This window comes from Balaenoptera borealis (assembly GCF_965194805.1).
Source record: "Balaenoptera borealis genome assembly, chromosome: 4".
NCBI lineage: Eukaryota > Metazoa > Chordata > Mammalia > Artiodactyla > Balaenopteridae > Balaenoptera > Balaenoptera borealis.
Window position 1 is genome coordinate 58,740,552 of NC_138861.1, and position 27,951 is coordinate 58,768,502.

Here is a 27,951-nt window from a genome sequence, read left to right on the forward strand (position 1 = left end):
CTTAGTTGTGGCATGCAGGATGTAGTTCCCTGATCAGGGATTAAACCTGGGCCCTCTGCACTGGGATTGCGGAGACTCAACCAATGGACCACCAGGGAAGTCCCCACACTACTTTTAAGCTGAACAAAATGAGATGCCAGCTATAAAAACATTATATCCCATGTTTCTGATATATCATCTACCTTCTTGCACGCTCCACAGAAGTATTTTTTAAACTATAGATTCAGTTCCATAAATAAACCATGAAATCAGTGTATAGCATCTCTGAAATCTGCACAGCATAGAAGCAGCAGAAGGGAGAGGGCTCATAGTTTTGTAATTCCAGATCTCCCTTTAATCTTTGTTTTAAACTGTCCTATAACATATGTATAACTTTTTAATAATAGAGGAATAGATTATATGCAATTATATTTAGTTAAGCTTAATTGTGATTAACACCTATTTTACCACACTGTAGATTTGTTCATTCAATACATTTTATCATGGTTGTTTTAAAAATTCTGCACTTGTTTTTAATTTTTATCTTTTTAATATCACTCTTGAAGTGACAGGAAGTCACTTTTTTTTTTTTTTTTTTTTTTTTTAATGCAAGCACATCTCTTTGAACCCAACTAATCTGTTTGCTCCCTTGGTGATTCTCTCAATGCACCTATGGTTTAAGCAGGCAACTGCTGTTACTCAGGCTTTGCAAATGAGCAAATTAACACCTGGGTCTTAAATTTTACAGAAAGACCAGGAAGAAATGGGAACAGAGGCTTGAAACTTTAGCCCAGTGACTTGTAAGCCACAAAAATGGGAAAACTCAGTGGAATCTAAAATATAACACAAATGAACCTATCTATGAAACAGAACTAGAGAACAGATTTGTGGTTGCCAGGAGGAGGAGGGTGCAGGAAGGATGGATTAGGAGTTTGGGGTTAGCAGATGAAAACTATTATATATAGGATGGATAAACAACAAGGTCCTACTGTATAGCACAGGGAACTATATTCAATAACCTGTGATAAACCATAATGGAAAGGAATATAAAAAAGCATATATATACATGTATAACTGAATCACTTTGCTGTACAGCATAAATTAACACATTATAAATCAACTATACTTCAATTTAAAGAATGGGAAAAAATCAGAGGTAGTGATGGTGTATTCTGGTTGGGGGAGGAGGCTGAAAAAAGCGAACTTTCCAAGTTTCCCCTACACACTCTACCTACGGACGACCGTGCTAACCATTAAAGAATGTTCCAGCCTTATTAAGTCTGGTGATTTTCCTGAGCCTAACACCTTCTGTCTCCCATACTGGGAACGCGAAAAGGTGAGGCTCGATTGTGAGGGTGGAATTTGGATTCTGACAGTCTGGCTTTGAGGCTAGCTCACCAGCGATGTGACCTCGGGCAAATTACGTAACACTCCCCATCAGGAAAACAGGGATGAGTCAGGAGAACGTATCTTCTGGCTTGTTTTGATGGTCAAATGAGACAGAGTGGGCAAAACACTCTGCACGTAAATGTTAGCTACCTTTTTAGCTTTTTTAAAGAAACTGAAAAGATGTGGGACTGCTGAACTGAAAAAGCTCTCCTTCCCCTTATAAAATCCAGATTAAACCTTTGAAGAATTTAAATAAGAGCAAATGAGGCGGGGGTGGGAGGGGCCTTCCTATCGCAATAGGACTCTGCCGCCTCCCTCTTCGCCGCTGAAAACCATTTTCATAAACGCCCTCCAGGCCGCCGATTACGCTCTCTCGGCCCACGTGGGTGGGATGGGGCGGAGAGTGGGGGGCGAGAAGCTGGCGGCCGCATTTAGCGCCGCCGGGGGACCCGGAGCAGGACGGCACCCTTGGCCGGGGGCGGGGGCGTGGCACGCAGGCACTGGGGGTGAGAAGCGCGGATGCTGGACTTGGGGAGGCGGCTCCCCTCACCGTTCCGCGTCCCGGGTGACTAGGCGGGCCAAGCGGCGCGCGGGCTCCGCCTCCAGCCCTCCCGGCTCCTCCCAGGCTCCTCCTCTTCCTCCAGCGCTTCCCCAGGGCGCGGGCAGCGGCTGTCAGAGTCCGATTGTGGCCGCACGAGTTATGAGAGCCGCCGGTCTGAGTGCGCGCACGGCGCTGGCTCTGCTGCTGCTGGCCGGGGCCGGGCTGTCGGCCGCCGCCTCGTCCCCCGCGCCGCCTCTCTTCAACGTGAGCCTGGACGCGGCCCCCGAGCTGCGCTGGCTGCCAACGCTGCAGCACTTCGACCGCGACTTCTTGCGCGCCGCTATGGCGCGTATCATCGGGTGAGCGCAGGACAGGGGGAGCGGGCGGGGGTCGGAGGGCGGCAAAGCCCGGACGCTTGCTGCGCAACGTGCGTCAAACTGAGATTCGTGACCCCTCCCCTCCCTCTCGGACAGCCTTGCCCTCCACCCCATGCCGCTCACCCCGGGCGTCTGGCGTGTGCAGCGGTGGCGGGGACCAGAGCTGGCATTTGCTAGTGCCCCAGGCAGCGCCGGGGTTGGGGATGATCCCGCGCAGCTGGTTTGACTTTCAAGTTCGGTGTCTCCAGTGGCACGCCAGTTCACCAGCCATTCCGGATCAGGGTGGCGCGCGGGTTGTCGCCCGGGCCGTCGCCCCGGCTGGCTGCTCAGCTACCGAGTAGGGGGCGCAGCCCCGCACCCCTAGCAGGCCTCGTGGGCCCCCAGGCCCACCCCTTTGGGGGCCACTCTCGGTCGCCTTACTTCCCTCTCTCGGAGTGTTCTTCTCTCATCTGGACGCTGCGTTTTGGGTGATGCCGGCTGGACCTGGACTGAGCTCTCTGGGTAAGCGAGGCACCTAGAACTCACCCCTAAGGATGAGAGCTTCAGGTACTCCCTCCCCCAGTACACACACACTCGCACCCTTCCGAACCTCTGAGCAGATCATACACTCTCGTGGTTCTTCATTTCTAGGGATAATGTCCCCAAGTGGGTCCTCGCATTGATCCGAAAGGCGGTCTGGGAGCTGGAGCTCTTCCTGCCCCAGCCCTTCACCGACGAGATCCGCGGCCAGTGCGACGCCCTGAACTTCAACCTGGCCGACTGCATCCTCCTTAACCTGGCCTACGAGTCCACCGCGTGAGTGCCCCGCGCTAGCGCGGATTAACTTGAGACTTGACCCAGATTCCTGCCGCATCTGAGTGGAAGGAGACATGTTTTCAGTGTAATGAAAGCAGGGTGGTGATCGGGCTGCCCAAAACCTCCAGTGCTTCCTCTTTGCTTCTCTGGGTGAAGCTGAGCAGCAGATTATGAGTTTCGAGAAGGGAAAGCAGCTTCTCTGACCTCAACGCTGAACCGTTCCTCTACCTCACGTCCCCTTTTCTCCCTCCACCAATCCAGGTGGCATCCCACTTTTGAAACTCTGCTCAACATGTACTTTCCCAGGAAGGTCTTGGAATAATCCCACTCTAGTTAACCCAATGACTGCCCAGCCTTATAATGCAGGGGCTGTCCCAGCATTCGTTTGTCCCCCTGCATTTAACTTTCCATGTTCATCATGGCTAGCGATCATGATTCCTCTTTATGAGCCTGTTGCCTCCAGCGCTGGGGTCACAGGCTACACTGTTCTGGCTAGTAGGGGCAGCCAGTATTTGGTACCCGGAGTGGGCATGATCAGCTGTGGCACACACAGGGGAAAGCAATACGGAGTGTGTGGTTGACCCCAGGCAAAGTGAAGGGAGAGCCTCAAGTCTGTTGGCTCAGTAACAGGTCCTGCAATTAAGAGAGATTTGACTTGGTTTCTGTCTTCAGGACTTACTGTTTTGCCACCAGACCAGACTCATTAGTAACATCTTTTAGATACTTATAGCTTCTCGCTGCCGAAAGATGTTTAAAAAAATATTTTTTTCTGTGGATAATGAAACTTTACTGCCTGCTGGCATCTTCCCAGAACATCTAGGTAGAGTAGGTTAAGAAGCACTGTGACTGCCTTCCTCTTCAGGGAAATGTTTTAAGACGCAGATAAGACACAGATGTATTAAAGTGCCTTTCAACTGACCTAAGTTAATTTTGCCATTCCTCATCTCCTACCCCCATCTTTTTCCTATTCTGACATGTGGTTCTCTCAATGAAAAAAATCAATTTATTTTCATTTTCATTTTCCTCTTCCTTTGTTGGAGTCACTGTGTTCAAATCAACTAAAGCAAAAATTCTAGTAAAAAAAATTCTAACTTTTGGATTTGCTATTAAGGTATATACTGAATCGCCTGGCAAGAAAAAGCACCATCAGACTCCACTAGGATTAACAAAGGAAATGTTTTGTCCTCACTTCTGGTATAAGGCTTTTTGAATCCGCTTAAGTAAGACTAGCGACGCTTTATTGAGCCTACTGGGTATGAGGCACTGGAGATTGTATTACCTTTTGTGGTGTGGAAACCAAGCCTCAAAGGGGACAGTTTGCTGAAGGTCAGGTGCATGGTGAGTGGTCAGAGTTGCTGCTGAAAGCACGTGTCCCCAGCACAATGCAGTACGTCTCCCAAAGCAGAGCCTAGCTCCCTAGTTGTCCCCTGTGCCTGTGGGCCACCTCACACCAAAACATTTGGGCATGACATGAAAGAATTGTTGTCTCGCCGGTTTTGAAAAATCACCTTTGAGAGTCTACAGACTTTGCTTTAGCTACTTCCAGTGTTTGATCAGTTTGCTTCTTGACGTGAACTCGCTGAAAATCAGAGACCTTGGAAAAAATTAAAACCTGACCAAGCTTCCTTTTTTTAAACAAACAGAAAAGGGGGTAACATTTGTTTTCTCTTAATTATAAAGATAATATGTAATCATAGAAAATTAGTAAATACAGAAAAGTAGAAAGAAAATTAACCACAATCCTGTTACTCAGAAATGACTACCCATCCTTCAGGATATTTCGTGTGTGTGCGTGTGTGTGTGTGTGTGTGTGTGTGTGTGTGTGTGTGTGTGTGTATACATATCTTTCCCCTGTCCCAGAATTGGACATGATGTATTCAAATATTTTTTACATAACATTATATATTCTCTGAGAATATGGACCTTTAGACATCTTAACAAACCTCTTCGTCTTTTCCTCAAAATACATCTCTCTGGCTGGGAGTTCTTAAAAGATCCTTTTCTCTTATTAGCTCTCTGCAGGGAGCTTTAAGGGGGGACAGGAAAAGTGCCAAGCCCCTAAATAGTTCACCCTTTTTCCAAGGAGACAAAGTGAAACAATTTGTGGAGCAAAATAGTTAGCTGCCATGGTGCTTGCTCTGAGAAATCCAGAGAAGAGAAAGTTGAGCTTGAGCCAGCCTTGAATGGTGTATTAAATAGACTACATACTGCCAAGCACAGGACTAAGCAAAGTTCAGTGAACTCGCTGAGCCCAGAATGAGTCCGTCTCAGATTTAGATTTAGGATGAAATTCGCATTCAGTATGTTTTCAATGTCCTGTATGCCGAGGGCAGAGGTCTAGTAACACTGAACAAACGCTGTTGAGTTGTGTCCAGTTGTCTTTTTCATCTTGAATTATGATCCACAGGGATTATATAGCATATGTGTCTGTTATAAGGAAGAAAACTGTTTTACTTTGAGGACTTATTTTTGAAGTGAAAAACTCATTTCCTTTTTCTTGTTCACTTATGTTGAATTTTTCCCTTTTCCCAGATTCTGCACCAGTATTGTGGCTCAGGACTCCAAAGGCAACGTTTATCATGGCCGGAATCTGGATTACTCTTTTGGAAATTTCTTACGCAATTTGACAGTGGATGTGCAGTTCATAAAGAATGGGCAGGTATAGTCCGTACGGTGTAAGATTCAGAAATCAGAGAGACTTGCTAACCCAAGTTAGCCGTCACTTGGATGGTCTGCAGCTTAACTGTGTTATCAATTTAAGATACAAAAAACATCAACCTCCTGGAAAAACAAAACCACAAGAGAGATTTACATCAAGTATGCTTGTGGAAACAAGGGTCATTTATTATTATTGAGAATCTACTTACAGAGGTCAATCAGTTTTCCCTAGGGAAATTTCTATGGGTGTATGATTGGTCTCCACTTATGATGCTAAATCAGCTCTTTCCTTTGCTTTCCCACGTTCAGGCTGCTTCTAGAATAGAGGGGCTGGGTAGTGTAATGTCTAGGAACACCTAATTTTGGGATCTGACAGTCCTGGGTTTGAAGTTTGCTTCTGTCACTTCCTTTGTGAACTTGGGAAATTACTTAAACCCATTTTGCAGATTACAGCCCAGAGAGGTTAATAACTACTTTATGGAGATAGTTATAAAGGTTAAATGAAGTAATCTATGCAAAGCATATGGTAGATGCTTGATAAATCGTGGCCAAATAATAAATGGTCCTTCACTCCTAAAAGTATAATTGACCCACACTACTCTTATTTTTGATCTTTAAGAAATTATACATCATTTTATTTTCCTCATAGTTCCTTTAAAAGTACAACCTAGTATGTACTATTGTCACGTTTCTGTGTAAATATCTAGAGAGATAGCAGAAATCAATGTTCATTGTGTACACAAAGCATGTCATTGCCATGAAACAGAACAGAGAATGCAAAAGTCAGATCTTGGCTTTGGGGGGACACTGTTTAAGGACTTTATTTCGTTTGTTCTTTGCGTTTAGGGGTTGAGTCACAAATACTAGAAACTCATTTACTAAATACTCAGTTGGTCGTCTGCTTTTACAAACAAAAACTTTCTCATAAACGTTCAAACAGTACAGAAATATTTAAGGTGAATGTTTTTCCTTTCCCAATTTCATTCCTTTACTTCACCACTATTACCAATTTAATTTGTAGCTGAAGATTTACTTCAAAAATGGTTTTAAGTGGTAGCAATGACAGAATATCCATGAAAATAAATTCTGAAAGGACATCTGCTAAAATGTTAGTAATTATTACTGAATAATAATAGGGGACAATAATTATTTTTACTACCTTATGCTTCTCTCCATTATTCTACAATGAGCAAAAATTCTTAGAAATCGACAAAAGGTTAAATGCAATAAAAATAATTTCAGCTGTTCCCTCTAGACTCACCCTAACTAACAGGTGTTGCTTCATTTGTTTCTGTTGCTCCTGGAGCTCTCATGGGAAATGGTCTATTGGTGTGGCTTATCTCCGTGCTCAGGCTATTATTACCGAATTTAACAGTTTACACTTGGGTATTGTCTTTCTGCTGAGGGCTCATGGCTAATAAATTGCTTTGCTAAATTAAGAACAGGTTATTCATCCAATAATTAAGCTCTTATTCTTACCTAGTGTTCATAGTTTTAAAAGTATTTTCAGATACAGGACCTCCTTTGATCTTCATGGTAGCCCTGCGAGTCAGGCACAAGTCAGCATTTCTATCCTCATTTTTCAGATGAAAGGGCCGAGACTTACAGAGACTAACTTGCTCCACATCACACGAGGAGATGAGGCAGAGGTGGGACAAAACCCAGGCCTTCAGTCTTCAAGTAGCTGTCTCCCCAGAACTCAGATTGTAAATTAGAGTCTCCTGCCCCAGCTAGGGCTTTGTTTATGTTAACTGACCTGGCACAGACGGTTGGAAAGCATAGACATTTAGAAATACAGTTTTTCAGAGCTACAAGATACAGTATCGTACAAATAATATCTTATAATTATTTGTAGTTATGTGTTATAAAATATCTTGGAAACTACCAGGGATTTTGATTTTTGTAACTTTAATTTGCTGGCTCTTCAAGAGTAACACTGATGTGAGGGTTGGTGTGCCATGTGAATGAAATGACTGTGTGATTACTTTTTCCCCTATAGTTAAGTTTTATAAGGGCTTTAGTAGTGAGGTAGACTTATTCCCGTTTTACTGCCATGAATGGAAATGGGGAGAATTCATGGAAGACCCTCATTGAGTCTCGGGGAAGAGGTCATTTATGAAATTAAGACCATTGCATTTTCCCCTTGTAATTTAGCCACTTTATTTTACAACCAGACGAGGTAGAAATAAACAATTAAATGAAAAGTTACTGACTTAGAATTCAACTTTCTAGGAAAAAAGTAAGCTAGGCCCGTTCATTTCTCAAAATACAAAAGTATTAGTTCATCTTTACTGAACCATGTGAGCTGGGTGTCTGGTATCTGAAATAACTGATAGAGTTTGTTTTTCTCCTCAGGGATATAGTGGTGTCTTGTAATCATTAGAGTTCATTTCCTTCATTTAAAGTGGGAGCAAAGCAAAAAAAAAAAAAGAAGGAAAGAAAAAAAAAAGTGGGTGTGATCCCTATAACTCATGGAATAATCATGAGGATAAAATGAAGGATGTATGTAAAAGAATTTTTTAATATTTAGAATTTAAATTTGATTTTTACTGACAGTCTCACTTGTTTCCCCTTACTTCACAGAGCTTGTAAGATGCATGATATTAATCTCTTATAATCGAGTCAACATAAGTTTTTAAATGGAAGCCCACTTGCTACTTCTAGGATGGAGCTTCTTAACTTTTTTCTGCGAGGAGCCCTTTGATGAAGCTTATTGATCCCTTCTCAAAATAATGTTTCATAAATACATAAAATAAAATTCATGAGATTGTGAAGAAACCAGTTATGTTGAAATACAGCCATTTCAATATTATACTTTTTCTTAACACATTAACTGGTAAAATTTAGCAGTGGGTCTAGAAACTACCATAAATTCAGAGTAGTGATAAGTATGAATGATATTTCAAGATATGCATGTATACCATATCAACATAGGTATGATGCCATTATGTATGTGAAAATACTTGAACTTCTCCTGGTGATGGAGTCACAGGCATTGCTATGACTACATGAGTTCTTGCATGTGTTCATTACAGAGGGAGTAAAATTTCAGGTAGAGGCTAGTGAAAATAAAGATGTACCTTTTTTTTTTTTTCCATCTGAGGTCACAGATCCACTGACTTCTATCCATGGACCCCCAAAGTTAAATCTTCCAGAAGGCTATTTCAGAGTTTTTATTCTATTATGTTGGAACTTATAAGAAAAAAAAAAAATCCATGAAACTGTGGGACAAAACAGGTGATTTCAGTGTACATTTGGTTGGAGTGTTGAGATGATGCCTTACCTCTTGATTTCAGATCGCCTTCACAGGAACCACCTTTATTGGCTACGTAGGATTATGGACCGGTCAGAGTCCACACAAGTTTACCGTTTCTGGCAACGAACGAGGTAATCAAAACAAACTCCCAAGCACTTTTAGCCCTATCCCTGTTCAGTTTTATCCAAGTACTTCATTCACTCACCCAACAGAACATATGGAACACCTTCTACGCTACATGCTTCCATTCTAGTGGGGGAAGGTGGGCAGTGTGCAAGTAAGCAATGAAGATTATTTCAGCTAGTGATAAATGCTACCAAGAAAGTAAAACAGGAAGATGTGATAGAGAATGAAGGAGGGCGTGCAGCAGGTAGTGCAGGTATAAGGTCAGGGAAGGCCTGACTCACATGATCCAGGTGTGCAGAAGCTGGGGGAGGACCATTCCTGGTGCATTCCAGAAACAAAAGACTGTGTAATGTGGTTACAGGATGGAGTAAGTGGGGAGTGACAGTAGAGACAGAGAGGAAGGCTGAGGCCATGGTGCAGGGTCATGAGGAGGAGTTTGGGTTTTAAACAAAATGGAAGCCCTAGGAAGATTTTAGGTCAGGGAGTGAATAGATCTGTTTTACCTTTATATTCTTAACTATCATTTGGCTGCTTTGTAGAGACTAGATAGGTCATGTTGGGTTAAGATGGAAGCAGAAGACTGTCTGGAAGCTATTGCAGTAATCAGAGGATATATGGTGGCATTATACAAGTAAAACACTTTAAGGTTTTCTGTGCACTTACTCCTAAGTTTTCTCATTAGACCCTCACAACAGTCCTGTTAGATAGGCTGGGCTGATATTATTAACCGCATCCATTATGCAAAGGAGGAAACTAAGGCTACAAGATGAAAGGACAGCTAGTTGATGGGAGAGATGGTTCTCAAATTGATCTCCTGGCTTCTTGCCTGGCTGCTCTATTAAATAACCCCACTGCCATCCCCTAAATCTCAGGGGACACCACTCAGTTTCCCAATATGTGGGAAACCCTGAGATAAGCCAGCTCTGGTCTCTGTCCTCAGGAATTGCAACTGAATAAAGGAGAAAGACAGGTACATGGAGTCTCTTAAAGTGTAGTGTTGGTCATCTGAGGAACCCCTGATCAACTTGTTGTTTCCTTTGATGTATTCTTATCTTTTTACATAGGCTGGACCAGGAAGATGCTGGTTAAGGATATATCAATGTCCAAGGGACTCAGTTCTTTATCCTCATGTATTTCTTCATCATTTTCTCAAATGTCAGCTATGAGTGAGACATTCTCAACCAGTGGTACCCAAACCACAGCATGACAGTTACTGAAGTTTTACAGAGAATGACTGTAAACATGTGTAAACAAAAGGGGCTTTTTTGCCATCATTTTGTGACTCATTTAACTGATAGTTATGAGCAGTTTAAAAATAACTGAGTTATTCTTTTACATACACATTTAATTAAATACTGTCAAAAAAAATTTTTTTTAATTAAAAAAAATTTTTAAACCTTAAGCTAATGAAAACTAGTTATATCTTTAGTCTGCAAAGACTGGGTTAAAATGCCTGAACAATAAAATAACATCTCTTCATTAATAGCAAGAATTAAGATCTTCAATTAAGTTTCTGGATATTATGGAGAGGGCCAGCAGTGCCTTTAGTATATGAATAAGGATAAGAAAAGGAGGAGGACTAACAAATGGCATAGAGTGTGGGAGACCTAACCACCTGTGGATAAGATCTCAGACCCCAGAGCCAGGCTGCCAGGGTTTATACCTTGGTGCTGTCACTTGCTCGCTGGTGATCATGACCAAGGTGCTTAACCTTTCTGTGCTTCAGTTTCCTCATCTGAAAAACAGAGACGATAATGGCCACTGTAAGGATGAAATGAGTTCATGTATGTAAGGTGTACCTTCATGTATGTAAGGTATCTAGAGCAATGCCCGGCACAGAGCAAGGGCCATAGACGTATTTGTCATTGTTGTCACCTCTCTGGGCTGGCCCTCTTCTGAGCCCCAGACTGAAGTGTCCAACTACCTGCTCAGCATCTCCACGTTGATGTCTCCTGGGCATCCCAAACTTAACATGTTCAAGCACATCTCTTGCTCTTTTCTTTTCCCCTTTTCCTGCCCTTACTCCTCCTCCACCCAAAGTTACACCTCTCCTAATTTTCCATGTCTCAGGGAATGGCACTTCTCCTCAACCAACTGCTACCAGGAGAGTTCTTTGACCCCTCCGTCCCTAAGTCTTGTCAGCTCTACCACCAAAACGAGACTCTCCCTGTCCATTCTCTCCACCTTCCCTGCTAGGCTGTCACACCTGTTGCTGCCTAGCTGTCCATCTGATCTCCCCACTACTGTTCTCACCCGCCTGTACTTTCTCCACCCTGCAGCTGCATGATCAGGTTGTTCCCTTGCTTAAAACCTACCATGACTTTCCATTTCTTCTTCTTTTTTTAAAAAAATATTTATTTATTTATTTATTGGCTGCATAGTTGAGGCACATGGGATCTTTTGTTGCAGCGCGTGGGCTCTTTGTTGTGGTACGCGGGCTCCTCTCTAGTTGTGGGGCGCAGGCTTCTCTCTAGTTGTCATGCACGGGCTCCAGAGCCCACGGGCTCAGTAGTTGCAGCGCACGGGCTTAGTTGTCCCACGGCATGTGGGATCTTAGTTCCCCGACCAGGGATCAAACTGGCGTCCCCTGCATTGCAAGGCAGATTCTCAACCACTGGACCAGCAGGGAAGTCTCTGACTTTCCATTTCACGTGACAAATCCAGAGCCCTGACTCTGACCTCAAAACTCTACGTGATCGCCTCCAGCACCTCATTTTATGCTTCTCCTTCTCCCTCACTCCACCTGAACCTCACTGGCGTTCTTTGTTTTCTTGACATCTGCCAAGCTTGTCCCTGCCTTAGGCTTGACACCTATGCCTTCTGTCTGGAATGCTCTGCCCGCCTTAGGTAGATGTCCACAACTCAGAGGGGCTATCCTTACGCTCCTCTCAGAGGAGTCCTCTCTTGTCACTCATGATTACATTATTGTTTTACTTTATTATGGTTATCAAAACCTTGTTATTTAATGGTACACTAGTTTCTTCTGGTTACTGTTAAATTCCAAGGGTCTGGACCAAGTCTGGATATGGTGGCTAGTAGATGCTTATTTCTTGAATGAAATGCTTATTTCTTGAATGAAAATTTTTCTTTGGAAATAAATCCCCTACAGATAATTTTAAAGATGTTAAAAAGCATTAAAAAAAAAAAGAGTCCAAATCTTACTTAAAGTTCTGAAATATATACGTGCTCTACAGTCTTCCAAATACTATGTTTTTATATAAATTTATTTATTTTATTTTTATTTATTTTTGGCTGGTTTGGGTCTTTGTTGCTGCGCCCGGGTTCTCTAGTTGTGGCGAGCGGGAGCTACTCTTTGTTGCAGTGCACAGGCTTCTCATTGTGGTGGCTTCTCTTGTTGCAGAGCACAGGCTCTAGGCGCACAGGCTTCAGTAGTTGTGGCTCGCGGGCTCTAGCGCAGGCTCAGTAGTTGTGGCGCACAGGCTTAGCTGCTCCGCTCCAGGTGGGATCTTCCCAGACCAGACTCAAACCTGTGTCCCCTGCATTGGCAGGCAGATTCTTAACCACTGCGCCACCAGGGAAGCCCTTCCAAATACTATTGAGTCACTTTTCTTATTAGCTACATAATTTCATTTTGCATGAAGTAATATAATAGAATGATTTCCTTTAACATAATTATCATTGTTTCCAGGTAAAAGACTGCATATATACACACACACACATATGAAATACATATATACATACATATACACTCACACATATACATATACATGTTTATATGTTGCCATGAAATTTGGGCTTCATCTTTGAAAACTGGTTGCTAATAAAATCACTCTTCATCCACCACCATTTCTCCCGCATCAACTTGTACTATGGGAAAGAAACAAGATTTAGGAATTTTAAAACGTGGGTCTGGGGCAGCAATTCGAGCATATACTTACTGTTCCATCCTTGGCAGATAAAGGCTGGTGGTGGGAGAATATGATTGCTGCCCTTTTTCAGAGACACTCACCGGTCAGCTGGCTTATCCGCACTGTGAGTATTTTTACTGTCGAGCCCACCTCACCCTAATGTCATGTTCTAAACTGTGTTCATGTTGTGGTGCTGTGTCATTTAACAATGTTGTTTTTAATGTAAGAAGCTCCTGACAAGAATAAGCATCTAAAGGTTTACAAAATGCCTATCACCTTTTTTGATAATAAGTACCAAAGATAAAGCGGGACACTAGTTAAAGTGTTAAGGACAGATTTTTATCAGTAGTATAATATTGCAATAGGGAAAAGTGTCCAGTGTGAATGGAACTTAACTTCTACTTGACTGAGTATTTTAAAGGGAGAATGAGGGAATAGGGAGGGGGTGAGGGGAGCACAGTAGAGTCAGAGAAGTGAAAAATTAGCAAAAGTAGAAAGGAGGGAGTTGTCCATGTGAAGTAAGTCAGCCTCCTACCCTCCCGCAGAGACTGGGACATAGGGGCCCTATCTTCAGGTATTTGCTGTAAATTCTTTGGGAAGCCTTGAATTTTTTCAGGCAGGCACTATAAGGGCGCTATGGTCATCGTAAGAATGCGGCCTTGAGCTGTCAGAAGCTGTGGTAGTGTTTGTCCAAGTCTTTATAGGCTGAGGTTAAGGCATAGTTGAGAAGAGGGCTCCTGGAGCCTGGATAGAGTTCTGTCAAGAAGAGGATCTTTGTCATAGGCTAGAGTTTTCCGCAATAGCTGATTGAGATAAAAGACGATATGTTTTTCTACAGATATAGATGTGCCCTCCTTTTAGAATCTCCAATTGCAGATATCTTAATCTCCATTTGCAAGTATCTGAATTAGCAAAACAAATGCATTAGAAGGTAGCTCTACGCACAACAAAAGGAACATCAGCTTTAGGTTCGCTCTTAGTCAGCAGGGTTCCAGGCCACATATAACTTGTAATCTGACCACAGAAAGCACATTTTCAGGAGCACACCTCTGGTGAAAGGATCTGGCCCTGCCTGGGTTTAGCCTTTTTGGCCCTTCCTTGTCCTGCTCTAAATGATGAAGCCCCTGTGGGCTTGAAATTCTCTGAAACTTTTTTTTTTATATAAATTTTTTTATTTATTTACCTTTGGCTGTGTTGGGTCCTCATTGCTGTGTACGGGCTTTCTCTAGTTGCGACGAGCGGGGGATAGTCTTCGTTGCGGTGCATGGGCTTCTCATTGTGGTGGCTTTTCTTGTTGTGGAGCACGGGCTCTAGGCGCACGGGCCTCAGTAGTTGCAGCACACGGGCTCAGTAGTTGTGGCTCGTGGGCTCTAGAGCACAGGCTCAGTAGTTGTGGTACACGGGCTTAGTTGCTCTGCGGCATGTGGGATCTTCCCGGACCAGGGCTCGAACCCGTGCCCCCTGCATTGGCAGGCAGATTCTCAACCACTGTGCCACCAGGGAAGCCCTCTCCTAAACATTTTACTTAACTATTCCCTAAAGATGTTGACAAACTATGCATCCTTCACATATTTTTAAAGATGACTTCTAAAGTATTTCATCATAAGATTAAAAAGCTGCAGAAATCCAGTGTATTGTACATGTTGACATTTAAAAATAAAACTGTAATTTAAAATCTATCCAGGGGAGGGACTTCCCTGGTGGTCCAGTGGTTGAGACTCTGCACTCCCAGTGCAGGGGGTCCAGCTTCAATCCCTGGTCAGGGAACTAGATCCCACATGCCACAACTAAAGATCCCACGTGCCACAACTAAGATCTGGTGCAGCCACACAAATCAATCAATCAATCAATCAGTCTATCCAGGGGAATCTAAACACCAGTGATTTAAAAAAAATTTTAGATATAATTTACCTACAATGAAATGCACAGATATTAAGGGTTTAGTTCAGTGTGTTTTGACAATTTTACACACTCATTTATCCATCCGTGTAACCACCAACAAAACAAGATATAGAATGTATCAACTGAAAAAAAAAAATGCACCATATGAGAGCTGTGAGTTAAGTTTTATTTGGGGCAAGATGAGGACTATAGCCTGGGAGACAGCATTTTACATAGCTCTGAGAAACTGCTTCAGAGAGGTAGGGGGAGAGAGAGGTCAGTGTTATATATGATTTTAGTGAAGAGGGTGAGTGTAGTCAGGCACACATTTTGGCTGAGGCTCACTGCTAGTCATGAGGAGCAGATGTCGCCATTAATGATTTTAGTGCTTTTCTAGGTATGAGGAGATGAAAGAATTGGGCTGATAAAACCTTCTCCTGAAAATATCTAACTATCTGAAGACCTGTTCTGCCAGTTTTTCCCAGAGCACAGAGTGCCTCATTCCTGATCTCCACCCTGAACTCCTTTCAGGATGTGTTGAAGGTCAGCGACTGCAGTGGCTAGTGACCTAATCCTTGTAGAGGCCGATGGCAAGTGACCATGTTTAGTTGGCCGACATTTCCAAATGTCCCTGGAAATTTCCCTAGTGCTCCTTTCCAGTCAATTTCTAACCTCCTCCGACACCCAACCTCCCCCGAGTCACCACTCTGACTTCTATCACTATAGGAAGTTCTGCCTGTTCTAGAATTCATATACATGAAATCATAGTATATGGACTCTTTTTCTTTCACTCAGCATAATGTTTTTCAGATTCATCCTTGTTTGTATTACTAGCTCATTCCTTTTTTTTTATTGAAGAAGATTCAATTGTATGAGTATACCACAGTTTATCCATTTTATTGTTGATAGGCATTGGGTTGTTTCCAATTTGGGGCTATTGTGAATAAGGCTGCTGTAGAAATTCTTGTACAAGTCTTTTTGTAAACATATATCCATTTCAGTTGGTTATGAAGTACTTAAGAGTGGAATTGTTGGGTCATAAGGTAGACATATATTTAACTGAGGTAATGCCATACAAGGCACATGCCATACAATTCATCTATCTAAAGTATACAACTCACTGGTTTTTAGTGTACTTACAGAGTTGTGCAGCCATCACTACAATCAGTTTTAGAACTTCTTCATTTCCCTAAAGGGAAACCCTGTACTCATTAGCAGTCACTGCCCATTTCCTCCATTCCCTGAGATAGATAAGGTACCTGTCTCCCCCTGAATGTGCCACTTGGTGAATGAAATCAGGCACCACTGCCTTCAGTATTTCTTACTGATGTTCTTTTGCATTGTTCTCATAGAATTCTGTTAGAGGCGATGAATTCTTAGATAGTAGTTGGGGGGTGCTATAGGTGACATAATCCAAAAACTATTCCATCACTCCTATTGCCTCACTTATAATTTTGCTGAGTTTAGAACAAACCAGCTCAAGTCTAACTACCCCACCCTAACGGCGATATCTATAAGTCAGGGAACAGTCCACAGAGCTTGCCGTGGTTAATGGTTTATGGTGTTGGACGATGGCACCGTTGCAGACACCAATGTTTTGGATCGTTCTTTTGTTTGACCCTCTCCCCGCCCTTGACACTGTGCTTTGGCACTATTCAGGACGGGTGAGCAGGATGGTTGTACTTTCCAAAAGTGGTGGAAGAGTGTTGGTGAAGGTATAGGTGGGAGGGGCTGGCCCTCTACCCAGGACGTTCTCGAGCAGATGAGCTTGAGGAAGGAGCACACGTGGAAGCTGAATATTTGGAAAGTGACCCCCTTAACCGTCCATGCTGCAGACCTATGCAAGTGTTGATGAAGCCCAGTTCAGCTCGATGTTCTAATGCAGCACGCTGTCTTTCATCTCCAGCCCTTTGCCAGTCTGTTCCATTGAGCTACAACTCTCTTCCCCACGCCCACTCCCAGCCCCACAACCACCGTTTTCTCTGGTCTGACTTCTGTTTGTCTCTCTGACCTCAGCTCATGCGACACCTCCCTGAGGGGCCTTCTCAATGGCCTGGGTAAGGATGGGTCCCCTGCTGTGACGTCCACAGCCTCTCCTTCTCCTGTGTTGACACTCATTACGTTGTGTCACTATTGCCTGTTGACTTTACTTTCATCTTTGGAAGTTTGGGGAGAGCAAGGACGGGGTCCATCGTATTCACGGCTCTGTTCCCACACCAGCACAGTGCTTAGCACATAGCAGGTATTCAGGAAATATCTGCTAAAAGAACAAATGCATGAAGAAACATGGGGAGATCTGCCTCGAAATCATGCAGCCTGTGTTTGGTGAGCCGGGTCTCTCACCAAAGAGAACTTGTCAAAGTTCTCCTCTTTTGTGAGAAAAACCCTGCTGCTGTTGGCTTTCCATCGAGGCTTCTTCCATCTCAGGAGCCCTGATGACAAGAGAATGAGGTCAGAGCAGTTCAAGATTATAGCCATGGCTTAATATAGCAGGAGAATGTGCTTTGGACCATCTGTCCATCAGTTGGTGTGGATAACTGCCGCGTATGATGATGCTAATGCAGGTTTTGTTTTTTTTGTTCAGACCCTGAGTGAATCAGAAAACTTTGAAGCAGCTGTTTACAAATTGGCCAAGACTCCCCTTATTGCTGATGTTTATTACATTGTTGGTGGCACATCCCCCCGGGAGGGAGTGGTCATCACAAGGAACAGAGATGGCCCAGCAGACATATGGCCTCTAGATCCTTTAAATGGAGCGTGAGTAGAATTAAAGGCTCTGGTCATTTTGTATCAGTAATCTTTTTTTTTTTCTTTAATTGGTGAAACTAGAGGTATTTTTTATTTTTCTATACTTTTTCTTTAGCTGTGTCCCAAATGACCTTGGCTAAGACAAGATGATATGCTGTGTTGCAGGTGGTTCCGAGTTGAGACAAATTATGACCATTGGAAGCCAGTGCCTAAGAGAGATGACCGAAGGTAGTCTCTAAACACTTTCTGGTTTGCAGTGTTTTCTTGTGGTCAGGAGAATGTGCCCCTCTTGCTACGGGAACTGGAGAGGATTATAGGTGCTGTCCCCTTCCAGAAAATGTACCTTAGCCCTTGGCCAGGATGGGAGAGTGTGGTATGTGGTGGAGAGCATGGCAAGGAGTTTCTTGGCAGATGGCTGGGTGTTGGGAAGACAAGGTTGGTTCTGGCCTCAGGGTCAGGAGTTCTAGATTCCACCCGTAGCTCTGCTGATGATTCACTGGGTGGCCTCTTGGGCCTCTGTTCACCCATCTGTAAAAGGAAAGGATGGAACAAGGTTCATAGTTTTCTATGTAAGACTTTTTGGGAAGGAAAACATTTCCCTGCACTTAAATAAATGAACTGTTTGGGGGCTTTAATTTCCCTTCTAATTTTGAAAATTCTATAATTATAAGTTAGTGCGTCCCCAAAAGGCAAGTAGTTATATATTTTTCCTTGGCTTTACTGACCCGTGTGTTTGGTGGCAACTGTTCAATTCACAGAAAACATTTTCATCATCCTGGCTTCCTTGAGCAGACGGGGTTGAATTAATTCCACCATGGTGGTTTGAGACAAGGTAGCAAACATGCATGGGGGCCAGAATCTGTTTGGGGGAAAGGGAGATAATGAGGCTAGACCTTGCATTGAACCTCCCAAAATGAGAGCTTGTGGGATTCAGAGTTTCCTGAAGTGCCAAGTGACCTTTGACCATTGTCCTTACAGAACACCTGCCATCAAAGCTCTTAATGCCACGGGCCAGGCAAACCTCAGCCTGGAGACGCTCTTTCAGGTAACTTGTGTCACAATGTCCAGCTTTTACCCAGGATGTTTGGTGTCTTTCTCAATAGTGATTTAAAAAAAAAATTCTTCTGAAATCAAGCAATATTAAAGTAGAAGTTTTACCTGGTTGAAAACATTTAAAAGAAAAACATTTTCTGAACTTGTAACCATTTAGGTTAAAGTATCATCTTCACCTGAGTTTTTCTGCATGTTAAAAAAAAAAAAAAAAGCATAGTTATAACGTGTTCATTTGTTTAAAAGAAAAAAAAAGAGAAAGGTTCCAAAAGTCTAACTCTGTCACCCCAAGAGACACCAAAGTGTTCAGTGGTTATTTTATTCCTATTGATATTATGCGCCTATTTCTCCTACCTTTTAATAGTCTTTTATTTATTATTATTATTTTACTGAGGTATAATTGATGTACAATGTTACATAAATTTCAGGTGTACAACATAGTGATTTACAATTTTTAAAGGTTATATTCCATTTATAATTATTATAAGATATTGGCTGTATTTCCTGTGTTGTACCATATAATATATTTGTAGCTAATTTTATACATAGTAGTTTTGTTTTTGGTTTTTTTTGGCTGTGTTGGGTCTTTGTTGCTGTGCACGGGCTTTCTCTGTTTGCGGCGAGCGGGGGCTACTCTTCGTTGTGGTGTGCAGGCTTCTCATTGCAGTGGCTTCTCTTGTTGCAGAGCACGGGCTCTAGGGCACATGGACTTCAGTAGTTGTGGCTCGCGGGCTCTAGAGCGCAGGCTTAGTAGTTGTGGCACATGGGCTTAGTTGCTCCGTGGCATGTGGGATCTTCCCGGACCAGGTCTCGAACCCGTGTCCCCCGCATTGGCAGGCAGATTCTTAACCACTGCGCCACCAGGGAAGTCCCTGTACATGGTAGTTTGTATCTCTTAATCCCATACCCCTAATTTGCCCCTCCCCTCCTCCTTCTCTCCCACTAGTTTGTTCTCTATATCTGTGAGTCTGTTTCTGTTTGCTATATACATTCATTTGTATTGTTTTTTAGATTCCACATATAAGTGATAGCATACAGCATTTGTCTTTCTCTGTCTGACTTACTTCACTAAGCATATTGCCCTCCAAGTCCATCCATGTTGTGTAAATGGCAAAATTTCATTCTTTTTTGTGGCTGAATAATATTCCATTGTATATATGTACCACATCTTCTTTATCCATTCATCTGTTGATGGACACTTAGGTTGCTTCCGTATCTTGGCTGTTGTGAATAGTGCTGCTGTGAACATTGGGGTGCATGAATCTTTTCGAATTTCTAATCATTTTGAATATGATTTCTCCTATGCAGGTTTTGTCAGTGTTTCCGGTTTATAACAAGTAAGTGACATGTTAAGCACGTCTGTTCATACATCACCCTGGCACAGTAGACTCTCTCCTGCGCTCTTTGGCTCGGCAGGGATCTGAGGGCTCCCACAGAGCAGGTTTTCTAGGTGCTGTGGATCCAGCCGTGACAAAACGGACTCTTTGCTCTGCTGGGACCAGCATTCTACTGGCAGGGAGGGACAGATAAACCAATGTAGCAAAAGTCAGGTGAGGAGTCCATGGGGAAAAACAAAGGTGAGGAGGATAGAGTGATCTGGAAGGAGGAGGGCATGACATGCTTATCCTAAATCTGTCTGCTAGCTGGGGACCACCTTCGCTGCTTGCGAGCTCCTTAACTTCACTGTTAGTACTAAGCTTTAGATACCTTTGGCTTTCCTTTATCTTCCCGGGGAGTTTCTGCTACCCCTGTGCTCATTTCACAGCTGATTCCGTGCCTGAGTTAATGTTTCTCTTGTAGCCTGTGCCCTTGATAGTAGCATTCTGTGAGCAATGGCTTCTCGGGTCTACAGCCTGGGATTTTACCCACCTCCTTTTTTTTGACGTGAACCGCTGGGCCGGGCTGCCACTGCCACAGGAAGCTGTGAGTTAAACTTGAGACGCAGACCCCACCAAACTTGTACAGGAAGCTCTGAAGGTCCGCCGTCGCCATCACAGCACGGCTGAATAGGCCAAGAGCCCGCACTTCGTGGCCGCATACCCCTCAAGGTGTTGCCTGATTGCCTTCTCTGTGCCCAAGACCAGCTCAGTGAGGTAGGGCCTAAAATAGAAGAGGACGCAAGTCATCACAGAGTCTTATCTCCTTCTTTTACCTCCATAAATTCCAAAACCCAGCATTTCCTACTTTCTCTTCATCCTTACTTCTTCAAGGCAAGAATATCAAAAATGATATTCTTCGATAAATAGCCTAATATGGATAAAACTTGTAAAGGGATTTTTAGTTTCAAATACCCAATTGATTTTTTTCTTTGAAATGATCCTCTTTCACACAAATATAAAACAGTAGTTTTCCTGACGGCCTCTAGATTAACTTTTGTATATTTGGGTGCTCTAAGATTCCTTAGGTACAATGACATTTTCAAAACTGGTGTTACTCTGTTCACTTTGCACTGTAATAGGAATATATCTCTTTGAAATTTTCTTCTTTAAGTATGTCCAGGTAAAACGATTATTGCTAAAAAATTAATTCCATAAACGATATTCTAACAGCCAAAACAATCTTCTACAGAAAAGCAAATCAGTATTTTCCCACTCTAACAAATGAGCTAGTTGGGTCACAAATGATACCCAGCCCTATGCTAGTGAACTAGTTCTTTGAGGGAAGAGAGAGCAAAAACAAACAAAAGACTCCTGATTTGTAGCATTTATTGATTTCCTTGGTGTAAATACTCACCCTGGCCTATTTCAAGCTTACAGTTGGCTCATAAACTTCCTGCATATTTAGCCATTGACTCTCACCAGCCTGTAGGAGTTAGCTCCAACTCACCATTACCCTTTCCAGATGGGCACAATTTTGCCTTTTTAATAGTCATTTAAAAATTAGTTAACCTATTTTTTTGTTCTTATAGTTTTTTAAATAGTTATATAAATGATAAATATTTTGTTTAAAGATTAATAGTATAATCAAATAGTTTTTATATTTATTTTAATAAAGCATTTTCTGTGCTGTGAGCAGCCATTATAATTTTAAATAGCTGCATCATAACCAATTGAATGTAGTATAATTGAATTAAACATTCTCCAGTTGTTAGTTTTTCCTCTATTAAAACTCTGAAATAAATATATTTGTACATTTCCCCCCTGTTTTTGTATTATTTTCCTTAGCTGAATTCCCAGAAGTAGGATTACTGAGTTAAAGGCTATGAACGTTTAAATGGCAAATGTTTTGTTGAAATAGAATTGTCAGAAGTTATAAACAGTTTACCAAGAAGCATTTTTCTTTATTGTATAATTGAAAACCCAAGAGGATCTACATTTAAATGATTATCACCAGTGAACCAAAAATAACACAGATCCCTGACTCTCAGGCCTTTTACATGTAATGATTACCATCAGCTACGTCTGTTCAGTGTGTGAGGTTAATATTCAGAAATGTCTGAACAGAAGCAAGGAGCTCTATGCTGCCCCCTTGTGCTGTGCTACAAAATTACAGCCCCCTGCAGTGGAGCTCCAATACTAAAACAGTGATGGAGAACAGAATTATGACTAAAGGGCTTCCCTGGTGGTGCAGTGGTTAAGAATCCGCCTGCCAATGCAAGGGACACGGGTTTGAGCCCTGGTCCGGGAAGATCCCACATGCCACGGAGCAACTAAACCCCTGCACCACAACTACTGAGCCTGCACTCTAGAGCCCATGAGCCACAACTACTGAACCTGCGTGCCACAACTACTGAAGCCCGCACACCTAGAGCCCATGCTTCACAGTAAAAGAAGCCACCACAACGAGAAGCTGGCAACGAAGAGTAGCCCACGCTCGCCGCAACTAGAGAAAGCCCGCACGCAGCAATGAAGACCCAACGCAGCCAAAAATAAATTTTTTTAAAAATTAAAAAAAAATAATTATGACTAAAGTAAATAAGCAGCTGAGGTCCTGTTCAGGGAACCTTCGTTCCCCTTGGACAAACTTTGCATGTTCTCATAGTGCTGTCTTCAGCCCAGTGTTTGATTCAGCTGTGGGGTGCCAGTGCCTGTTCCTAAACCGCCCCACTCCCAATGCTTTGAGCAGGCATCCCAGCTGGTGTCTGGGGCAAAAGGTAGTTGAAGGGAGTGAAGGGTAGGAGCCTCAGTGTGTATGTGCATGCGTATGTGCATGTGCACAAGTTATTTGGGTCTCTTGCTCTGCAGAATGTTGAGTAAGTGACATTGTACTTTTCATCCTTAGATCTGGGCCAGTGGACCCCCTGTCTTGATCCCTGAGCTTTCGGGGCCCCACTCTGGCCTTCCTCTGACTCTCCCATGATATAAGGAATCCACTCAGAGTCTGGCCCAAGTACGCAGAACCCTGGAATTCTCATCCTGAACAGCACCCAAGCCATTTCCAGGGCCTGTGTGGTCCACTTCCCTGGGTGGTGTTCTCCTGATGGCGGTGTGCAGCCGTCGTGGACGTCCTGTGCCTGGTGGTGGCCAAGGGATGGCTGTTTGCTGGGGGTGGTGCATGAAGCCTAGATGAGTGTCCACATATGTGCCATTTGTGGGGTAGGCAGAGCAGAGCTGCAGGCCAAGGCCAGCTCTCCCTCATTGCCACAGTGTGGAACTCTGGGGAGTCTGAGAACTTTGAACTTGGCCTTCCACAGTGTTGTCAAAATAGGAAAGAACACTTTGTGTGGTTGCTTGAATTATAGCTTTTAAATAGCCTGACATATGTGGGTCTCTATTTGTATTCTTGTCCTGGGTCCCAAGTATGAGGAAAAGAATTTGGGTTTTTTTGTTGTTTTTTTTTTTTTTAATTATTTTGTGTCCCTCATGACTTTTAAAGAGGGCTCTTTTTTTTTTTTAATTTATTTTATTTATTTATTTTTGGCTGCGTTGGGTCTTCGTTGCTGTGCGTGGGCTTTCTCTAGTTGTGGTGAGTGGGGGCTACTCTTCGTTGTGGTGTGCAGGCTTCTCATTGTGGTGGCTTCTCTTGTTGTGGAGCACCGGCTCTAGGCGCATGGGCTCAGTAGTTGTGGCACGTGGGCTTCAGTAGTTGTGGCTCGCGGGCTCTAGAGCGCAGGCTCAGTAGTTGTGGCACACAGGCTTAGTTGCTCTGCGGCGTGTGGGATCTTCCCAGACCAGGGCTCGAACCCGTGTCCCCTGCCTTGGCAGGTGGATTCTTAACCACTGCGCCAGCAGGGAAGCCGAGCTTGGGATTTTTTTTCCCCTCTTTGGAATATTAGAGAAAATGATGTATATGTTAAAATTCCTCTCATTTTCAGCTACACAGTTTATACTACGGTAATGAGTGCTGCCAGCCCAGACAAGTACATGACTAGGATCAGAAACCCGAGTTAAAAGCAGAAGAGTGAATTCACCTATGCTATGAAGGTTTGCTAAAGTTTTTTTTGGGGGGAGGGCAGCGATTAGGGATGGGGGAAGGAGGACGTAGGCTGGTATTTCTCCTAGAAGATAGCAGCATCCTTAACATTTATACATACATAATATTTTCTGACAGGCATTGAGTGTATGATTGTCATTTGTGTCATGTTAATGTCACTCTTAAGTGTTTATTTTGAATTGTTCGTATGAAAGCTAGTCTTCTGGTGCTCAGTGCCCTTTGCCCCTGATTAAAACCTGCTTTCAGGGCAAAGCGTTACCTCTTCACTTACGCAGAGGGACAAATGCCTGGTAAGACTTATGTGTCTCCAAAGTCACAGTGAGGCAGGCCCAGCTCCTTTGCAGGATCAGACAGACACTGAAGGACCAAGGACACTCAAAATTTATTTCAGGCATCAGTGAGGCCATAGGTGAGAGGAAAGACATGAGGAAAAAAGCAGGAGTCCTTTCTGCTCTCCCTAAAATCAAACCATCTCGGCAGCCACCTATTGACAGGACACCTTTTCCTATTGCAGGGATCTCCTGGAGTTTATAAACCGAGCCTGATGTTTTGTTCATTCACTTATGGGGATGTTTAAAATCAGTGTTTAAATTAAGCGCATTTTTTTTTCCTTACAGATGATCTTTTTAAATGAAATTTTTGAAGAGCTGCACTTTAAAAAATAAAGTGAAAAGATTATATTTTATGACCAATACAGGCTCTTTCCTCATTAAGCTTTTCAACCTTGTGAAGTGGGGGCAGGAGAATCAGTTTGGAGCGTGTTGTGGTAAAGTGGGTAATAGCTGTCCTCATTCACCTTCCTTCAGGGTTTGCCTTGACCATCTCTCAGCTTCTTCTGTTCTGGCTTTAACAACTCAAAGATAATCGGTCTCAGAGGGCGAGCCACATCCTCGGGCTTTATTCCTAGCTTCTCACCATTACTTATAGCTATTTTGTCATACCTCAGTTTATAAAGAAATGAGCGGGCAAAACCTCTTTGTTCATTATGAAGTGCTTCTGGAAGAGTCTGCCAAACTTAAATAAAATTAACAGCAATTATTATCAAGCAAAGATGAGTTTAGCAGAGGGAATAGCAGAGGAATTACAATTCGGGACAAGCAAACCGTGGCGAACCGTAGGCAAATCTGAGGAACAAAGGGAAGGTTAGCTTTTATTGGAATCTGGGAGGAAACCAGGGAGTGTTGTTTTGAACAAAAGTTCATTAGAGGAGAACAAGAGTTCAGGGTTGTTGCAGTTTCACATTGGTTGCAAGTGATGGTCAGTTTGCTGTTACTGAGAAATGCAAAAATCTTTCTTCCTGCTGGCTGTGTAAGTTGAAACCAAGGGTAAGAACTCTCCTTTCATGGCTTTCCCACTCCATTTAAAATCAAGTATGCTTTATCCATTTTCACATTTCTCCCTTTTGATCAAGATCTTTCTCTGAAAGCATAACTGATGCAGCATCAGGTTGGTTTTTTTTCTTTTGGTTGAAATATTTTTGTCTGTGTCCCTCATTGCTGGGAAGGACCTTTCCTGGGAGTTATGTTGGGGGGAAAGAGCAAGTAGCATTTGTGCTGTGCTACAAAATTACAGTCCCCTGCAGTGGAGCTCCAATATTAAAACAGTGATGGAGAACAGAATTATGACTAAAGGGCTTCCCTGGTGGTGCAGTGGTTAAGAATCCACCTGCCAATGCAAGGGACATGGGTTTGAGCCCTGGTCCAGGAAGATCCCACATGCCACGGAGCAACTAAACCCCTGCACTACAACTACTGAGCCTGCACTCTAGAGCCCACGAGCCACAACTACTGAACCCGCGTGCCACAACTACTGAAGCCCGCACACCTAGAGCCCATGCTTCATGACAAGAGAAGCCACCGCAATGAGAAGCTGGCAACGAAGAGTAGCCCATGCTCGCTGCAACTACAGAAAGCCCGCGTGCAGCAACGAAGACCCAACACAGCCAAAAATAATAAATTTTTTAAAAAATTAAAAAAAGAAAAGAATTATGACTAAAGTAAATAAGTAACATTTGGAAACCGTAGGGCCACGTTTGAGCAACAAGGAAGGTAGAAGGAAGAGCTCTTAGGCATCTCCCATTCTTAAATTATGTCTTAACAAGGTTCTAAGCCTTGGAGATCATCTCAAAGCACTGAGCTGACATAATACTGTTTGGTGCATCATTCCTGCAGATGTTTGACAGGCAACAGTTACAAAGTTTTAAAATGATTATACAAGTCAAAAAATTAAAAGTAATATGACAAATCCAGTTTGTATAATTGTCCTAAAGATTGAAGGACCATGGGGAATCAGGTGAAAATTGTGTGTACTTGTTCCCTGATTTTATGTAATTGAGTTTCTCCTTCCCCAGAGGAAATTATCCATGTGCAACAAGTTGTTCTTGCTGCCAGCATATACTACCTTGTTCTGCTAGGAGTTAGCTAAGGGCAATTTGACTGTCTAATACCACCTTAGCTAAGGAATTGTGGAATTAATTAAAGAAACCTCAGCTAAAATTGGAGCGGAGACAGACCTGTAGGGGGAGTCCCCCGACCAGTGCATTATCGATTACTCCAAACAGGAAGAGATATGCGCCTATATCTCAGACAGGAAGGTGTTGCCTACTCTACTATCCAGCAGGAAGAAGAAAACTCTCCGTCTGATGACAGCCCAGCCAATCAGACTGTAGCTGCCCAACCAATGAGAAGCCTCCATACTTTGGACTTCTAGCCTCCTCCAGTGAACTCTTTCATTATTACAGTCCGTCCCAACTCCCTCTTTTCCCTATGAAAGCAAACTCCTCTTTCCTGTTTTCTGGATTTGCCTATGGTCTGCCATAGTTTGCATATCCTGAATTGTAATTCCTATGGCTATTCCCAAATAAACTTGCTTTTGCTAGTGAAATAACTGGCTCTTCTATTACTAAAGTTGACAGAATCTAAGCCTGTTGTTGGGCAGCTATGGCTTTAGGGGTGGAGTCAGCTGTATAACCTAGGGTAATGGATAGTTTTCTAATCATGTGCTCATTGATGTGTGCTCCAAACCAAGAAAGGAGGAAAGATCTGCCAAGGAGACAGACCCAGAGTCATGGACCCTGTTGGGCAGTTAACATTAGGTTCTTTGAAGTAGGCTTAAGGGGTTGGCCCAGAGATTGGTTTCAGATCGGTTATGAATGGATAGTGGAACAACTAGATATCCTAACGAGAATTGTCCTCCCATTCGCCAACTATCCAGACATTTATAAGCCCGGGGATGATGCCATCCTTCACAAATGAAGATGAAACCGGATGAGCACAAAGGACCAGCTGAAGTGGCATTGTTTATTGGTGAATTTGTGGGAATGGAGCTATTGGCGTTAGTCAACCAGGGGTCAGTGATGTTTTGAGAGGATTCCTCCAAGCCAAAAAGTCCATTCTCTAACGTGATGGCACAGGGTAATTGGATTTAAGGTGTTTTGGGGACAAAGATCATGAAAGTAAGGGCGTGAGTGGGGTGGTTGTAGTAGCATAATTTTAAGTTTATCGGGAGTGGTACCATCATTGCTACAGTCAGTGGGGGTGTTCAGGATGAAACGGCGTCGGGAGGGCTGTTGACAGAAGTTTCACTCTGGAGTTAACACTGAGGGGAAATGGAGTGCAATTAGCAGTGGCATTAGGGACAAATGAAAAACTGGTCACAGGATGGACTAGAGAGTTACTGCTGTTGTGTACAGATTTGAGTTTCTGGTGGCAAACCCAACCATCAGATGTTTCCCTCTGTTGCAAACAGAGTCAGAAGTGCAGGTAAGAGCATTGTCTTTCCAAGAAAGAAAGGGGGGAAATAAGGTAAGAAACAGTGGGGAAAAGGTATACAGGCCTGGTCTGGTCATCTTGGGAAAGCTGTCTCCTTTCGCTGTCATCTGTTTCACTTCCTTGAAACCTTTACTTTTAG

At 43.2% G+C, this 27,951-nt stretch overlaps 1 protein-coding gene across 12 annotated transcripts in view; it reads left to right on the forward strand.

Moving 5' to 3' along the window:
• Window positions 1–1,615: 1,615 nt before the first annotated feature.
• NAAA (N-acylethanolamine acid amidase) overlaps window positions 1,616–27,951 on the forward strand; it is a 65,444-nt gene continuing 39,108 nt past the window's right edge. The window contains exons 1-11 of one of the 12 annotated variants that reach the window (XR_014244009.1): window positions 1,616–2,268; window positions 2,917–3,081; window positions 5,614–5,740; window positions 9,036–9,126; window positions 13,038–13,114; window positions 17,456–17,628; window positions 17,785–17,847; window positions 18,378–18,451; window positions 18,598–18,664; window positions 19,978–20,006; window positions 23,924–24,033. Coding sequence is in view for 7 of the 12 variants with exons in the window: in XM_082390239.1 (XP_082246365.1) it covers window positions 1,631–2,268; window positions 2,917–3,081; window positions 5,614–5,740; window positions 9,036–9,126; window positions 13,038–13,114; window positions 17,456–17,628; window positions 17,785–17,847; window positions 18,598–18,664; window positions 19,978–20,006; window positions 23,924–23,999 (1,506 nt within the window). In the remaining 5 variants the exon portion in view is untranslated. Of the gene's footprint in view, window positions 2,269–2,916; window positions 3,082–5,613; window positions 5,741–9,035; window positions 9,127–13,037; window positions 13,115–17,455; window positions 17,629–17,734; window positions 17,848–18,377; window positions 18,452–18,597; window positions 18,665–19,977; window positions 20,007–23,923; window positions 24,034–24,659; window positions 24,735–26,627; window positions 26,926–27,951 lie in introns of those variants that run through there. The other 11 variants (XM_082390239.1, XM_082390240.1, XM_082390241.1 and 8 more) reach the window with 11 other exon arrangements.